Below are 17748 nucleotides of genomic sequence, written 5' to 3' on the forward strand. Positions count from 1 at the left end.
CCAAAAGATGTTTGCCAACCGCCATTAAAAAGGAAAGAAGAAGAAGAAGAAGAACATACGTGGCCTTTTCTAGAGAGGCACAAGCAGGAGCTCATCACTACACAAAATGGTAAGTGTTTTGCTATTAATTAAGTATATAGGGCAGATTTGTTGTTTCTGCCTGAAACAAACTGGTGTTTACGTTCAGCACTTACGAATACCCTAAGCTTTAGATTTCTGCGACGTACAGGTGCACACTAGCCTAACGTTACTTGTCATTAGCAAGCACACTTTCTAGCAATTGCTGATTAGCCAGCCGAATTAAACACGTTCAGTTTAGAGTGACTAGTTGTCATTAAAATGCATATGCAATATGATTTATCTTCTGTACATACCTGAAACCAATGTAACTAATATACCGTTAACATGGTAACGTTAACCATAGATGTTAGCTAGCATAGCTCACAGCTGATTGACAATCACATAGGCTATAATATGACACATGAATTTAACTGCGTACCCAGGATGTGTGGTAGGCTATCATAATGCAACATCAATAATCTAAATCAGTGATCCGTAGGGTATGACACCTTATATTATGCATAACATGTGCAAATGAAGTCGCAACTTCTAGTCGCTCTGTCTGAATGAAAACTAGCTATTTTGGCTAATGACAGCTCCAATTGCATGCTGTATGCTATTTGTAAGCCTTTTGCTGAACGTATTGATCCTCATCGCGAATGTGTATCTCTCTCCCTTGCTTTGCTTTGCATTGCAGGAGCTGGAGACTATGACGAGATACACGAGCCCGGTGAACCCGGCCGTGTTCCCCCACCTGACCGTGGTCCTGCTGGCCATCGGAATGTTCTTCACAGCCTGGTTCTTTGTGTATCCTTTCTTAGCGAGAAAATGTACCTGATGCTATAAGTTTGCACTGAAGGTGTTGCAGTCAAACCAGCTGAACACAAAGCTTTTTTCCGATCATTTTTGTTAATGGGGGGGTAGAAAAATGTCAGGAAGACCATTTGCTGTCAGCGTCTGGCTGCACATACTGTAATATACTGCAATATACTAATACGATTTGAACTGGAGTTTACCTACTGTAATATACTGCAATATACTAATACAATTTTAACTGGAGTTTACCTCCTGTATTCCTCCCAGTGTTTTGAAATGGCCGACTGAAGGGAATTCTGACCACACATGAGGAGAAACATGCCAAAGAGTCTAGAAGTGAATAAGACCCCATATAGAAATGACACTCTTCTGCATTGCACTGCTCATCTTTGTAGCTCATGATCTCTAAAAAAAGAAAACACTCACCTAACTCAAGCCCTTTCAGCTATGAGGTGACGTCGACCAAATACACCCGGGACGTGTACAAGGAGCTGCTGATCTCGCTGGTGGCGTCGCTCTTCATGGGTTTCGGAGTGCTCTTCCTGTTACTGTGGGTCGGCATCTATGTGTGAAGGTGAGGTGAGGGGAGGCGAGGAGAGGTGTATGGAATCAAAACAACGCCAATAATATTTTGTACCCGTAAAAAGATATTCACATGTGTAATAGAGTTTTGCAGCTGTATAAAACAATTTGTGCTTGTGCATGGAAACTTTGTACTTGTAGAAATATTTTGTGCATGTGCGAAAAAAAAATGTCTTCAAGGATATGATTTGCACATGTCAATCAGCGCTGTGCACCAACTTGCTGGCCCTGAATCTAGCTAGCTACCAAATCGGACCATATCCTTGATATAACGAGAAACAGGTGGAAAGAGCTCTGGTGTGAAAACCCACTGATTGTGTTCTGCGTTTTACATTGACCTTGGTAACCACTCCAAATACACTTACTTGTGCTTGAGCCATTTCTCTGTCTGCTCTGCAGTCAGGCTTGTTTCTGTGGCTGTCTGAGCTAGGTTCAGATTCAGATTCAGTGCGCAGCGCTGATTGGCTAGTCAGTAGGCGATGTAATGTGCTTGGCCGACAAAACACTGCCAAAATTTGTGCCTGTAAAAAAGTTTTATAGTTTTGTACATCCAGTGTTGCACACGAACATGAATGTCTTAATATTTCTGCAGGTAGGCCTATTTATTTATTTTTTTCACACAGAAATTCATTTCACAGCTACAAAACGGTTCTACACATGTGCAAATCATATCCTCGGTGACAATTTTTTTTCGCACATGCACAAAATATTTCTACAAGTACAAAGTTTCCGTGCACAAGCACAAATTGTTTTATACAGCTGCAAAACTCTACACATGTGAATATCTTTATTATCTTAAAATAGTATTGCCGTTGTTTTGGTTCCATAGAGGTGAGGGGGCGGTTAAAGTTTGTGTGTGTGGTGTGTATGTGGTGTTTGTGTTGTTTATTGTTTGCGTGTGTGTATGGTGTGGTGTTTGTGTGCGAGTGTATTTGGTGTGTGATTGTGTGTGGTGTTGTGTTAATGTGCAAGTGTGTGTGTGTGTGTGTGTGTGTGTGTGTGGGTCCTAACCCACTGTGGTACTGCACTGCTTCTGCCTCTAATCCCTGGTGGTGTTCTGTTCTGTGTTCAAGATTAGGCCCTGGTGCTGGTGGCGTGGTCCAGAGGAGCATTCCTGCGGGCCGGGTGCTGATCCCGGCGCACACCATCGTTCTGGGCCGTGCCACGGACACCGGGCTCAGGGAGGGGGGACTTTGCACTGACATGGGGCGGGGTTTCGGGTTCTGTGGTCACCAATAAAGAGAGATTTCGTACAAAAACACACAGATTTCCGACTGGTGATTGGATCAGCTGCTCATGCTGTGCTGTGTGCTTTAAGGGTTTGCTTTAATCACAACATAATGCTTGTATCCTGCAGTAATAATCTGCTAATTGAGCAATATCCCATTTGACCAGTAAAGGAATTTGTAGAGCACTATTTATTCCCTTTAAGGAGGTGCACAATTCCCATTACGTTCTGGCTTTATGCAAGTATGAATAAACAACAGTACTGTTAGCGGGGGAAATGTCACTGTCAATGCCATTTAAACTACAGAATCTCTAAATTATCAGTGATAGACAAGCCTTTGACATGAAGCCTTGGTAACACTGAAAAGAAAGCAATATAAAGTACCTCAGACATCCCTCAGTGCTTTCTTTAACTAAACAGTTCCATATAGTCTATGAGCCAGCGTAGAAGTCTGTGCCACGAGAGGGCAACACACCAAACCTGTTTTATTTGGTTTGTCTATGCCTCCACATGACTGACAAAAATGTGATGGACTTTCCAAACTCATTTCTTTCTACACCCTCTTCAGTAAATTTCCCATTGAAAGGAATGTGTTTTTATGCATTTAGGTGAAAAAAGTACACTATTACATGATGATCTGTGCCATGAAGGGGAAACTGACCAACCCTATAAAGCATATTATATTTTTTCGGGAAAGGGGTTGTCCTGTGAGGAAATTTGTTCTCTGCATTTTACCCATCTGGGTGTAGTGTGCACACATTCACACACACACACACACACACACACACACTTGGAGCAGAGATCTGGGAGACCACACACACTAGGAGTACACCTACACATCTGGAGCAGTGGACAGCCCTTAATCTGGTGCCCGGGGAGCAGTTAAGGGTTAGGTGCCTTGCTCAAGGGCATCTCATCCGTGGATGTGGGAGGGCTATTTTAATCACTCCCCCCACCCATATTTTCCTACCAGTCAGGATTGAACCGGCCGCCCTTCGGTCACAAGTCCCTAAACAGTAGGCCATGGATGCCCAAAAAGAAAGCCAAAGTCCTTTTAGGCAAGTCCCTCCACTCGGCGGCCATTATGCAACGCTTTTTGGGCGCTCATCGGGCATCCTATTCGGCAGAAACAGCAGGATGTGATCTAACATGACATGAGACATGTTCCATGTTCCATGTTAGTGTGCCCGGTCTTGGCTGCTAGTGAATAGCCCTGACCTAAACCATATATTTTCTGAAAGTATACCCTCAAGATGTAACATGGGCTTGGACATTTCCCACCCTCCTTAGGACTTTGCTGCCCAATAGGTAAATTGGGTGTATGGCTACAAGTATATTAAGTGCTCTACTAAGCTTCAGCTGTGAGTTCAAGATGTCCATCATGCTTTTATGTGTTAGACACATACATGTATAGCTATCAGAAAATAACAATAAAGTTTGATGCCTTCAGTTGGCACCGATCGGCCCAAAATGGGCCTTTGGCTCATATATGCATGGACACATGTATCAGGTGAAGGTTCCAGCCAACAATGCTTTCTTGAACTGGTCAGTTTTTCTAACAGCAGAAGTGCCACTGACTGACCAAAAAGTGAGAGATCCCTGACCCCTCCCCTCATGAGTTCCTCCAGCTGCAGATGGATTAGAGCAGGGGTTCCCAAACTTTTCTACGACAAGGCCCCCCAAATACCACTAGGTTCTGGCCAAGGACCCCCTTGATGTTTTATTAATTAAACCCATCGACAATACTACGGCAAATGTATAAATACATTAAGCTAATCTAATAATTATTTTAGCCACAACCACATCGCGATGGAGCATACAGTGTGTAACATTTTTATTTGGGGCTTTCTGCTATATGAGAGCCATCACTCTACTATTATTCCCAATCATTATTATGGGAAATATGTTCAAATATGCGTCACATTATTATAATGGCATTGTATAACAACCCTCATAGTACAGTATATTTTAAATGTTTCAAATGTATTTATTTCTTGCTTTTATTTTCCCCTCCAACTTGCTGAGGCCCCCCTGGCACCCCCTCGCGGCCCCCCAGGGGGCCCCGCCCCCACTTTGAAAACCACTGGATTAGAGTGTCACTCCAGAACTGCAGAGCTGCACAGGGCAGCTTAGCACTGTTGAGGGGTCAGACACCCATCGGCTCAGTCTGTTTCCCATGGTCTCAGTGTTGGAGTTCATCCCCTGCTCATCCACACCTGACTAAACTCAGCAGAGAGATAGGGAGTGCTAAACCTCCTAAAAGAATTCTCTATTAGGGTGTAACCACTTCCTCTGGGTTAAGTACTAAGGTTTCACTGTTACCAAATTGAAATATCCCCCTGATTTGTTAAATCAGAGGCACACACAGCTTATGTCGACAGTTTAAAAAAAAACATTCCATAATCATAAACTGCAAATGATATAGCCTAAAACAGGAAAACTGCAGCCGTGCACATTTTCACCAAAGCGACTGAGAAAAATATATACTACATATAATCACACTAAAGAATTCCGCTCATGAACTATAACAGAGAAACATGAGAAATAATGTATAATCATTTTATCATTAACGTTGAAATCATTTGCAATAGGCCTACTGACGAGCTCAAATTCAGGCATCAACGTAATGACAACCTGCTAAAAAAAATAGCTCTCTGGCTTAATTAATTAATCCAAGATGTAAGACGTCTTGCACCTGCGACACTACGCCTCATTAATTAGCCTAATTCACGTTATAGTCCGGCAGCCATGGGGTCAGACCTGGTTTTGTCGGTTAATTTTTTTTTTTTTTTGCAGAATCTTGTAGACTAGGGGCATCTCTTCAAGATTTAGGATGGTGCCCAGTGATATCCCTTGGGCAATTTTGTATATTAACCCTTTCTTGTTCAATGTACTGTATTGAATACAAGGTGAGACACTAGGTGAGTAGGGTAAAAAAAATAACTAGCAGATATCGCTATGAAACTTCCCCAGTTGATTAGCCTACTTACATTAATATGGAAAAAAATGTATTACAAGTTATCTGAAATGTAATGTTTAAATATGCAAATTAGGCATAATCGAATTAAATATGTGCCGATGTGCATAAACTTAAAAAAAAAATCTGAACATTGGATGATGCCGGGTTCAAAATTACTTTTTCATTGTGTTTACATATATGATGAAAAGTCTTTTAAACAGGAAATTTGTATTACAAGTTTTCTGTAATTTAATGTTTAAATATGAAAAAGCCCAATGTGCCAAAATCATGAAAAACTAGGATATACCTGTAATTTTACGATGAGTACTCATATTAAATGCCTGTCGCCTGTAATAATTCTGAAATGTACACTTTTCCTCTAATATTAGTTCTGATTAGTATTAGTAGTATCTATTAGTCCAGTTCTGGCTCATCCTACCCAAAAACATGCAGAGAACATTGCAAGGCACACCATTAACCTGGCAACTGCATCTGAGAGCTACAAGGATTTTCACTCTTGCAGCCACATCTCTGGTGCAAGTTTGACCTTTTCTGGTAGACTGGTTGGGCTCAGAAACGATTCAATTAATCTTTTTTTCAAATGGCAGTTGAATTTCCAACTGAAGTTATTAAAATGAATATTCTCTTTTTGAATGACGAGTTTAGGCTCTGCGCATAGACTACTACTGCAATAAAGAAAAAAAAAAAGTATATTTTATACAAATTAGAACAGTAGAATAGACACCCTAGAAATCAGCTAAGGGCAGTGTACTGTAGGCTAACAGTAGTCATTTGCATAGCTGTGCAGTAAGTAAACCCAAAGTCAAAGTCAAACATTTAGAGGCCCTGTAAACCAAAAGTGTATGTGCTTTTGAGTATTTTTTTTTCACTCCACAGAAAAAAGGGGTCTATAACCACCCAAATCAGTTTGAAAAACATTGGCAAATATGAAATGGCTGGTGTATGTAGTCTCGCATGCTGTGGGAAGTTCCACTGATGGCAACTAAAGGAGTACCGTTACACCGGTGTGACGGGAATGTTGGGAAATTAACATTCTAAAGAATATCTGGGTTCATTGAATTCAACATAGAATTCTAGAACCTTCAATTGTTGCGGAACTTAGAATGTTCAAAAACCTACACCTTTAAGGGTTAACAACTAATGCTTTTTTTTGTCTTTGTCAATGGTGAGACTGGGTGTTGCCCACCAGCCTTATTCTGTGGCTTTGTATTGTGTAAAAGAGTTCAATTACATTTTATAGATAAGTCAGGGATTTCATTCTTAACTGGTTGTCAGACCTGGTGTTCTGCATTAGTATGTATAATAAGTGATTTGATGAATCTCTACCCCGTGACAATCTAGTGGTGGCTAAAAGAGATGTAGGCTACATAGCAAAGATGGGTCAAGTGAAGATGTGATAACTGCAACCCCAAATCTGCAAAACCTGACCAGTTGCCAAACTGGAAACGTGGGTAAGGATGGTGGGTTGTGTGGCTTTAAATTGTTATAACTGAAACAATATTTACTTAATACTTATGTAAGTAATGTGGTTATGTACGTGACCATGCCCTGAACCATGCCAAAAATGTGTTTTCTATGAAATACAAAGATGAGGCACGTGAAGATGATATGGTGGCCATAACTCCAAATCTGTGGAATTCATACATCAGCTGAAGTAACTTAGTGAGTAAATCAGTGCATTGTGTTTGACGGTCCTGTAAACCAAAAATTCTAATGTACAATTTCACTAAATCAAGGCTATGCAAGGCATTTTGTGTCAACTGATTCTGAGACTGACTGTCCGGAATCAGTGTGGCATCTACTTTGGTGCAGTCGTGCTCTTTCTCCATACAAGTTTTGATGGACATGTTGAGATTAAAGTCGACATGATATTTCAACTTTATTCTCAATTTTGAGTTTAATGTCATTGGCATTTTTTTTTTCTTCATGTGTGGACCTAATTGTACAATCAGTGCAAAGGTGTTCCCACCATGGTTTCAAGCATTCTCTAAACTAGCCAATTACAGCATGTCGCTTTCAATGCTTTTTCTCTGTAGCCGTCTACAGTGTTGCACCCTCTAGTCAGCCCAGACTTGGTGCCACTAGGAACTGCTCGGCGATCTCCTGAGCTGGGTGACGTGACCAAGGTGCATTAGGGGCAGCCTGGAGCCTAAGGTCATCTGCATCCCTTGGAGGGAGATGGGGGAAGGCTTGAGCACTGGTATCTTTGACTGCTCTTTGTTGGTCCAGACTTTCTTGACGGCGGCCCCCAGAACCATGACCTGAAAGACAAACAGGGTGGCCAACCACACCTCCCTGATGACTGCGGAGTGGGCTTGCACCTTTTGCAGCTATTTAGACAGTAATCCCCAATCTCTCATGTTGTGTAATTTCCTACATTTCTCTTTATGAAGAAAAACAAACATAGCTATGAAATAAAATATATCTTTCAATTTCTTATGTGGTATTCAACATTTCTCTTGTTATGGGGAAGTGATCTAACCTGACTCTCGCCAGATGAATTTTGTTCCGCTTAGCTCCGCCTAGCTTCACTCACATCCATCTGGGACCGGTTCCGTTGAGAGTGATTTCTGCTCCAGATTTTATGGTAGAGCCAATCAGGACGCAGGGCTGGAGTTTCATAGATGTGACATAGCATAGAAGCGACTGTGAGACTGTTATCAGCACCACGGGTTGGCTTCGATGTGAGTGGTTGAAGTAGCACGTCAATAGATGACGGACAACTGGCTTATCCAATCATACGCAAGCATTTTTTGATTAGGCCCAGCCTTCTGAAGCAACACTTCAATGGATTCATCCCAGATGGATGAGTGGAGCTAGGCGGAACGAAATTCATCTGGCGAGAGTCAGGTTAGAAGTGATCATCATTGGAGTATGATCATACTTTCTAATGAAGAGTTACAACGCTCAAAAATCCTCCATAGAAATGCATGGGGTTAGTTTCTAACGCCAATATGGCAGTTGTCTACACATATCCCACCCCTTCCGTGGCAAAGTCGACGTGAATACATTGTTCCAATCATGTGGTGGGTTGTGAATACACCATGCCAATCATGTGTTGTGATCTTGCCCCTGGAGCAAGGTTGGTTTTGTGAAGCCTTGTGCACGCATAAGTGCCCGATAAGTGTCCAAAAAGCGCTGTAATATGGCCGCAGAGTGGAGGGACTTGCCTAAAAGGACTTTAGTATGATGGGGTGGAAGTACAGCTCCACTTCCTCTTAGCGCTGTTACTGAAAACATCCAGTAGAGGGAGCTTACGCCTCTCCATGCATTTCAGCACAGAGTAATCCACCATGTAGACATGGCATAGAACACCATTACGATAGAAGCAACCACACAACATATGGTTTCAGAAAATTAACCCATCTGTGTGTTGAACAGGACAATTGCTTTCCTGTTTTTCACTTCATGTGGCAGACGGACTTTACAGGTGTCGTCTAAAATATCAGTGGACTCTTGACCCCACAAATGGCGATAAGGCACCAGGCACCATCGTGATGACACACATCCACAACCACACTCGTGCCTCACTTCACACACACTTCCTGGTAAACAGAGAACAGTCTGATGCGTCAGTCAGCGCCTGGCTATTTCTAGTGCGTCTTCTGTTTGTGGAGCTCTAAGTCCCAATCCCAGATTAATGTTTGAGTTAAGAATAGCAGTCTGAGAGAGTGGACTGGCCGAGGCCATGACTAAGAAGTCACGCCGGGGAAGGGAAAAACCATGACCCCTACATGATCAGAAGGCAGTGTCCATTGGATGACACACACCTGCAGGACTAACACACCAGGCATCTGAGACATAGAGCTCTTTAACAGTAGTGTTCTCACTGTGATATTCAGATGATGTAAGTGCTCACTAGGGGGAAGAACTGTGATTTTGGGCTAATTTCAGACACAGATGATGTAAGTGGTTATCACATCACAGGCTGTCACCACCCCAAAAAAGCGAATTAAAAACACAGTATACAGCAACAGACCCATGACCACAAACTTCAAAGACAACATTTATTTGGACACGTTGAGGCAGGCACATGACGTCAGAGCACAAAAAAAAAACCCCACTGAATTATGAAAACCGAGACACTACGCTGCCAAGGTGAGCACCAGCCACCCGCCTCAAAACTAGTGTGTGCACACCTACACCCACTCAAGAGCAGGACTGATGTGTGTACCTTTACTGATTTATTTATGATCTCCTAGAGTTCTGGAGGCCAAGCATGGTTATGTGTTCTCCTGTGCACAATGGAAGCATGGAACACTCTTCCCTGGGTAGTGTTGTACGTACTGAGCCAGTGGCAGTCAGCTGAGGCACTTTGAGTAAATCCTGGCTGCGGGCCGAATGCTGTCGAGCTGATTTCTGGGTGACTAATGATCGTGAGGCAGATGACACATCAGTCTTGCTCGTAGTGGGAGCTGTGTTAGTTTTCCACGGGAATACAAAAAAAAAAACATAATATGCCAGAGTGAACTACTACAGATTAAAATTAAAGTGGCACAAAAATTAACAATTAAAAAAGTGGCACAAAAAAACAATAAACACAAAATCTACTGAGCTTCCATCTGGTCTCACATGACCTATGCATCACCCATCCCAGCGGATGCATGTCCTCTAATCTAGCCGTTTCAGTGGCTTGCTTTGCACTTTTATCCAAAAACATCAGCTTAAAACAAGGTATCATACCCTCTACTAATCAGTAACATTCATAGGCAATAGAATACGTCAGCTATAACATTCTTCAGTTCAGACAAAGATAATAATCCAAAATACAAATCTGCTTGTGTCCATATAAAGAATGTTCTTGATTTACAAGCTTCTGTCTCTTTGTGATGAATGTGCCAACATATTATAAGTAGACTCTAAGTGAATAAAAAATGTAAAAGCTAGATTATCAGTCTTAGTTCATGGTTGAGCGCTGATGTCTACTTTGTTGCAGTGTTGAGTGCAGAGCCACACAGTGTTCCCCAGTCTGGGCTTCAATTCCACCTTTTTTGCACTACTACTGGACTACAACTCCCAAACCTCAACAGGAAGCTTCCTCCGTCATCTCTGTGGCGACTCCTAACATTCCAGCATCCCCACTGGGACCTGGAGCTGAGCTGACTTCTAACTTCCTTCTGGAAGGGTTTCACAGAGCTGCATTGTCCGCCCACCTCTTCAGATGTCCATGTCCTCCATCTTGGCTCTGTAACACTGCACCATCCGAGTTCCTCTCCTCTCCATGTCGTCCATCTTGGCTCTGTAACACTGCAGCATCCTGAGTTCCTCATCTCTCCATGTCCGTCATCTTGGCTCTGAAGAGTCAGAAGTCCCTCCCTGTTGTATCTGCGTGTGGTGGTGGTGCGTGCTGGACTGTGCTGGCCACAGCTGGGCTCATTGGCGGGCGCGTGCGAAGGCATCACGCAGCCAGGGCGAGTCTTCGTATAGCCTTGGGTCCCCGAGGTACTCCGTGGTGCGCTTGTAGAAGTAGTAGTACAGCACTGCAGCTGGAAATACAACACACACAAATCAAAAGGGAATATATGCATCGGCTCACAGATCACTAAAGTTTGCCTACAAAAAGGACTCAAAAGATGCCATCTTCGCCTATAAGGAGATCCCGATCTTAGCACACCCGCAAACTCAGAAAGGCTGAAAAAGGTGACATATTTCCAAAAACCCCCCACAGAAGATTTTAGATTCCAACACGTAGAAGATTAGATTTCACATTAGAAGATTTTAGATTTCAACACGTAAATGAAGGGATATTGGGAATAACCGACATGTACATTACATGCACATAGGTAGACCTGCAATACTGAATATTAAATATTATCATATTAGGCAAAGATTCAGCTTTGGGTCCTTGTTTGTAGTCGAACTTCAGAGGCTTCTATTTTTATCTTACACATGGTAATCTAGTCTTTGTCATACATATTAAAAATCAAAAGCATAAAAGCAGTCCATTTGAATTAGTGCTGTCTGAACACCTTTGGCACCTTAAGATCTATGCTTGTGCACAGAAAGTGAAAAAAAAAACATGACTATACTATAGGATAAATCTGTGTGTCTGTGTTTACTGCCTGTAAGAGGGTTTCTACAAAGCTGAGCTCAGGGGGAGCTTGTTTACCGAGTCGCTGGAAGACGAAGAGCACTTGGAGGCCATCCGTCCACACAAAGCGGTTGGACTCCATCCATCTGAGGTTCTACACCGGGCCAGAGAGTGACATCATCAGACACCTTTAGCCTACACACACACACACACACCTGCTGCGCCAATTTACACACGCACACACATTATAACCACATAACTGCAGGCAAGAACACCAATTTACACACACACACACACATTATAACCACATTAGCGCAGGCAAGAACACCAATTTACACACACACATTAGCGCAGGCAAGAACACCAATTTACACACACACACACACACATTATAACCACATTACCGCAGGCAAGAACACCAATTTACACACACGCATTATAACCACATTAGCGCAGGCAAAAACACCAATTTACACACACACACACACACACACACACACACACACACACACACACATTATACTACTATATAATTTATTTTCAGCTTTAAAGGTACACTATGCAGGTTATTTTCGGTGACTGTAGAGCTACCCCTAGATTCGCAATATATTTAGATTTTACCGTTGTAAATAGCCTACCTTTTGTGTCTTGCGGCTTTAAAGGCCTGGAGATCTTATGTGTGTGTGTGTGTGTGTGTCTCACCATCATCCAGCAGTGGAGGCAGTTACTGAGTATGAGGTAGAGGGCAGACAGCATGTGTGTGTGTGTCTCGTGTGTGTGTGTGTGTGTGTGTGTCTCACCATCATCCAGCAGTGGAGGCAGATGCAGAGTGTGAGGTACAGTGCAGACAGCATTAGCAGAGTGTGTGTGTGTGTGTGTGTATGTGTATGTCTGTGTATGTGTGTGTCTCACCATCATCCAGCAGTGGAGGCAGATGCTGAGTGTGAGGTACAGTGCAGACAGCATTAGCAGTGTGTGTGTGTGTGTGTGTGTGTGTCGTGTGTGTGTCTCACCATCATCCAGCAGTGGAGGCAAATGCTGAGTGTGAGGTACAGTGCAGACAGCATTAGCAGAGTGTGTGTGTATGTGTATGTGTGTGTATGTGTATGTCTGTGTATGTGTGTGTCTCACCATCATCCAGCAGTGGAGGCAGATGCTGAGTGTGAGGTACAGTGCAGACAGCATTAGCAGTGTGTGTGTGTGTGTGTGTGTGTGTGTGTGTGTGTGTGTGTCGTGTGTGTGTCTCACCATCATCCAGCAGTGGAGGGAGATGCTGAGTGTGAGGTACAGTTCAGACAGCATTAGCAGTGTGTGTGTGTGTATGTGTGTGTGTGTGTGTGTGTGTCGTGTGTGTGTCTCACCATCATCCAGCAGTGGAGGCAAATGCTGAGTGTGAGGTACAGTGCAGACAGCATTAACAGCGCTCTGAAGCGCTCCAGCAGCAGGGACACCAGCCCCACCTGGAACACGTACGTGTTGAACATCATCAACAGGATGATGATCACGTTAAACAGGATGGCGATGTCCTGAATACTACGGACAGATAGCGGGACAGAGAGAAATAAACAAACACATTAATCCTGGTGATGATCTCGTTAAAACAGGATGGCTGATGGCTGACCGACCCACACGTGGGGTTCAGTGCCCACGGGGACCCAGGTTCGATTCTGGCCTGCGGTCATTTCCTGATCTCACCCCATCTCTCTCGCCCACCTGCTTCCTGTCTCTCTCCATTGTCCTGTCGATATGAAGACAAAAGCCCCCCCCCTAAAAAAAAAAAAAAAATATACACCGGTAATAAAAAAAAAAAACAGGATGGCGATATCCTGGATTCTACAGAGAGAGAGGCAGAGAGATAGAAACACAGTAATTCTGTTTGGAAGTCATGGATTTTGAACACTACCACACACACAAGATGTTCTTGGCATAAGTTGTCATTACAGTATGGAAATGTACTCATTTCTGATTAGTTGAATTAAAAGAATCCCCAGACAGCCCTTTGGAAAGTCCATATTATAGCAACCTACTGTACATGGGCCCCAGCCAATGGCGCGACTGGCTGGGGCACCCGCACCGTACGCCGGCGACCCGGGTTCGATTCCCGCCCCGTGGTTCTTTCTGGATCCCACCCCCGACTCTCTCCCACTTGCTTCCTAGTTCCTAGTTCACTTGCTTCCTAGTTCACTTCAATGCTGAACTCTGTCCAAAGCTATACATTTAAAAACCCACCAGATTTGCTATAGAGCCATACTGTGAAAGGCCTACATTAAAGTAGAAGTCTACATCTGCCTTGGGCACCAAGGGTAACTGGCTCTAGCTCTGAAACTGCCCTGACTTCTTCACTTTTCAGAATCTCTGCAGTGAGGAACAGTGTGGTGAGACAGAGGCCAAACCAGAGCATATTGACCTCAGAAGGGTCAACCTGTCTCCTGTGCTCCTCCATCTCTCTCATCTCTCATTTTTCCCTCTTTCTTTTAATCTTCACTCTGTTCGCCTCTTTATCTCTTCGTCTCCCCCTCTCCAAGTTAACATAACCCTGCCCAGTCCATGTCTCCATCTCATCCCACGGGTCCTTCTCTGTCTCGTGAGTCGTGACGTTTCCCCATCACTGGCAGCAGCATGGCGTCCTGCAGTTACGCTGAGATGTGAGGAAAGACATGAAGCCCAGATGGGTTGGCCATTACCCATCTTTACAACCCTACAGCCAGAGTCTGAACACACAGTACATCATGCTTGCAGAATAGTAAACAGAATAGCAATCAAGGTCCACCCAGAGCCAGCCATAGCTGTTTAGAATCTCTGCAATCTTTTAGTTCTGCCCTGCCTCTCTCCATCTCTTCCTCCCTCCTCCTCTCTCCTTCTCTTTATCCCTATCTCTTCCTCTCTTCTTTTCTCCTTCTCTTCATCCCTCCTTCCCTGCCTCTCTCCATCTCTCTCTCCCTCTCTTCTGTTTAGAGAACAGTTTTTGCTTTTCTTGTCAGGTGTGTCAATGTTGTCTGTTGTCTTTTGGTTCGCTCACTTGCAAAAGAGATGCAAATCTCGAGATGAGTGATTTTTCCTGGATTAAATGTAAAATGTTACAGGTGAAATAAAAAATAAACATTAAAAGGTAAAATAAGAATTCAAAATAAATAACCCACTCACATGAAGAGCACGAGCTGGACGACTGGTGCGGCTCTCAGCAGCTCGCTGAAGGAGTTCACGAACAGGTCATAGGTCAGCAGGGCCAGCTGGATCAGCAGCACCAGCGAGTAGTTGTTGGTCTGGAGCATCTCAGGGGCCGTGCTGGGCCCTCTGGCCCACCCAAGGCTGTGCTGGCTGGGGCTACAGAGCTTGGCTCAGCCTCCCTAGGGCTATCCTCTTCCAGAGCAGTCCAGTGTGGTCAACGGTAGCTACATGCCGTCACAATCCCAAGTTATGTTAAGGAATCGTCACAAACCGTGTCACTGAAACCCAAATCCAAGTGATGGATGGACAACTTGGTGAAGTTCAACGTGGTCTTAGACTTCAAAATTGGTGCAAGTCCATATTATGTACAGTAGATGCAGTTTCAGTATTTTGATATTTTGCCTTGGTCTTGTCCATGCTGATCATGGATGAGTTCATAAAATAGCCAATTTCCAGAACTTGCCCATTACTGGGTGTCTGAGTACACACATATCCTCACTGGTGTTGTGTTAAATGTCAGTCTTCTGACAGATTTCAAAACACTATCAAAACCTGTGGAGGGAAATAGAATAATAACTTTAAAAAAAAATAAGCCTGGCACAAGCTGAAGCAATGCTCAAAACATTCAATTAATTTCAAAGAATCTCAATTAAACAGCGTAGAATTTCAAGTCAGTCACGGTCACCACAACACCTATCCAATACCCATGTGTACTTGATTATCTCGTCTCTCTTTTCTTCCGTGTCAGTGTGCTCTGTTCAGCACCTGGTCTACTGGCACACTGGCCCCCGTCCAAACAGACTGCGGGAGTCCTGGCTAAGACGTGAGGTAATTATTGTTCGACACACCTGGACCTGGCCCAGTGTTCCTCAAGGTGTTTTGCGCTAATTAGGCTGTTACACGGGCACGGGTGACCTCAGCAGGAGGAGCGGGGATTAAAGTTTAATTTCACTGAGTGAGGAGGGGAGACTTTTTCAATCTGCACTTAATCTTACTGACAAACTGTATTTCTCTTATCAACACCACTTTGGTAAAATCAGATGGTACGTGTTGTGGTGGACTTGTGAGTGGTAGACTTGAATGTCATCAGTCTTTGTGTTCCAGTTGCAATATACGTTTGGCAAGGCCATTACCCTGCCACCTGGTGACTCCAAATGACCGTTGGAACGGTATTAGTACGCACATGGCGACTGAGGGATTAACTAGCTATCTAGCACCTGTTCCACAACGTTGCCTTCAACTCAAAACTAACGACAGAGGTCAACGCTAGAAAAATATGACCACACATGATCATGGCAAATATTGACAGTGAAATATATGAAGCAACTCGTTCACTGGTATACACGTGGTCAGTGATGTTAGCTAACTCAGACACTGATTTGAAAATGGATCAACCAGAGACGGTATCTTTGGATCAACTTGAAATTGGCTAAGTTATCTCGTAACTCCCCCAATTATCACCACTTTTGTTCGGAAAATCTAAAACAACGATGTTTTTTAACACTTCAAAATAACATTTGCGAAATCAACCTTACATTTTTCAGTAGCCATAGTTGTGTAGATTTGAACAAATTCTGGTTTGGTTCTTAACGGGAGCATGTACTGCCTGAAATATCCGATTTTGTTTACCATGCTCGGAGTTATAGTGCTGGCCTGATGGGTTCCCTATTGAACGGTAAGACCGAGAATTCTCGTCATGAAATTAAAATTCCACTGGAGCTCCAAGCGGATGTGTACAAGCAGCCTTACAACACTGTTTACAGCTCTTCGAGTCACGGTAAAATGTCATTTTTGGTACATAGCTAATTTAGATACACCTATGGTGTGGCTGCTTGCGCTTCTTTAGGAATTCGCTGTCTTGGTTTGTATAGAAATGGATATTAAGTGACCATACACGTAAGACGGCAGAAATACGGGACTGATGGTAATAGGGGGAGTTCCGATATTATTGTGACACCCTGGATATCTTGAGAGAGAGAAGTTATCAAACATATATCACGGGCATAATTTAACATTTACTCTAACAAAGCATTACGTTGCATTTCTTTGAGCAAAACAACAAAGTAATCACAGCTTCAAACAGTAAGAAAAGTTACCGTTACCTGCTGCAGCAGCTGATGATGTTTGCTGGCTGGCTAATTAGTTAGCTAACGTTAGATATGATGGCTAGCTTCTAAGCGTACCCCAGCTTGGCTAACGTTAGATTTCGCCTCGAATGGAGGTATTATAAACTGATAAATCTTTGTACACTAGTAATTACACTGTGTATTGATATAGACCCAAAATATCACACTACTTTGTCCAAGTCATATGATCGGCAAAAAAAAGACGAAACAAATATCCCAGTGTAGCCCGCTGACAACAACTCCACGCTTCCAGGGAGGACTCTTCCGATGTCTCCCATAGCAACTCAGCCAGATGGCTTGCCGCTTTTACCGTAAAGATTAGAAAAACTTGCACTAACACATGCACGGGGTGAAGATAGATTACCGATTTTTACAAGAAATAAAAATTCACATTTTATTCTATAAGTTCAATTGTGAGTGAACAAGATGTCTCATACACTTGTTAAAGAAAAGTACAGTTTATCATTTTTTTTTAAAACATCATACACCGGCCTTTACGGTAAAGCATATTCAGAAACTCTTATTTATTGCCATCTAGTGGAATGAGTTGAACGGGCGCATGCATTAACACACCAGTTCGGAAAGAGGTTTGACGACCAAATTCCACCAGACAGGTGAGTGGCTTTTGGTATGATTAGGGTAGTATTCACAACCCTGAATTAAACAGAAATAAACCCTTGATGCAGCGAGAGATATAGTGTACGTTACGACAATGTGTCTTTTCAAAACTGCACCTTCATAATTTATTGATCGTGGG

At 43.2% G+C, this 17748-nt stretch overlaps 2 protein-coding genes and 1 long non-coding RNA gene across 7 annotated transcripts; 2 read left to right on the top strand and 1 right to left on the bottom strand.

The window, feature by feature from the left end:
• On the top strand, positions 1-2719 carry tmem258 (transmembrane protein 258). 2 transcript variants are annotated; one of them, XM_048258086.1, is made up of 4 exons: positions 1-109; positions 758-867; positions 1322-1450; positions 2532-2719. In XM_048258086.1, the coding sequence occupies exons 1-3, from the start codon at positions 107-109 to the stop codon at positions 1446-1448; spliced, it is 240 nt and encodes a 79-aa protein (XP_048114043.1). In that variant the 5' UTR covers positions 1-106; the 3' UTR covers positions 1449-1450; positions 2532-2719. The 2 variants fall into 2 exon arrangements, with proteins under 2 accessions (XP_048114043.1, XP_048114044.1); XM_048258087.1 differs by having other exon boundaries at positions 2537-2719.
• Positions 2720-6843: 4124 nt separating this feature from the next.
• On the top strand, positions 6844-8011 carry LOC125304002. Its single transcript, XR_007195156.1, has 3 exons — positions 6844-7117; positions 7255-7328; positions 7703-8011. It is a non-coding gene; the product is annotated as an uncharacterized LOC125304002 (long non-coding RNA).
• Positions 8012-9682: 1671 nt separating this feature from the next.
• Positions 9683-17245, bottom strand: tmem138 (transmembrane protein 138). Of its 4 annotated transcripts, none has more exons than XM_048257499.1 (5): positions 16968-17245; positions 14842-15417; positions 13059-13230; positions 11776-11851; positions 9683-11152 (listed from the first exon to the last, which is right to left on the bottom strand). In XM_048257499.1, exons 2-5 carry the CDS (start codon positions 14967-14969, stop codon positions 11040-11042), a joined length of 489 nt encoding a protein of 162 aa, XP_048113456.1. In that variant the 5' UTR covers positions 14970-15417; positions 16968-17245; the 3' UTR covers positions 9683-11039. The 4 variants fall into 4 exon arrangements, with proteins under 4 accessions (XP_048113456.1, XP_048113457.1, XP_048113458.1 ...); XM_048257500.1 differs by lacking the exon at positions 16968-17245 and adding an exon at positions 15570-15644; XM_048257501.1 differs by lacking the exon at positions 16968-17245 and adding an exon at positions 15559-15644.
• Between the last annotated feature and the right edge of the window lie 503 nt (positions 17246-17748).

The sequence above is a fragment of the Alosa alosa genome, chromosome 11, assembly GCF_017589495.1.
Source record: "Alosa alosa isolate M-15738 ecotype Scorff River chromosome 11, AALO_Geno_1.1, whole genome shotgun sequence".
NCBI classification, from domain to species: domain Eukaryota; kingdom Metazoa; phylum Chordata; class Actinopteri; order Clupeiformes; family Clupeidae; genus Alosa; species Alosa alosa.

Excerpts from the sequence above, each read along its gene's own strand:
- tmem258 (XM_048258086.1), top strand. Across the intron at positions 868-1,321 it reads TTCACAGCCTGGTTCTTTGT|CTATGAGGTGACGTCGACCA; the intron begins GTATCCTTTCTT and ends AAGCCCTTTCAG.
- tmem138 (XM_048257499.1), bottom strand. The coding sequence starts at position 14,969 with ATGCTCCAGACCAACAACTACTCGCTGGTGCTGCTGATCCAGCTGGCC. Across the intron at positions 11,852-13,058 it reads GCCTCCACTGCTGGATGATG|AACCTCAGATGGATGGAGTC; the intron begins GTGAGACACACA and ends GGCCCGGTGTAG. Across the intron at positions 11,153-11,775 it reads CTTCGTCTTCCAGCGACTCG|CTGCAGTGCTGTACTACTAC; the intron begins GTAAACAAGCTC and ends TTGTATTTCCAG.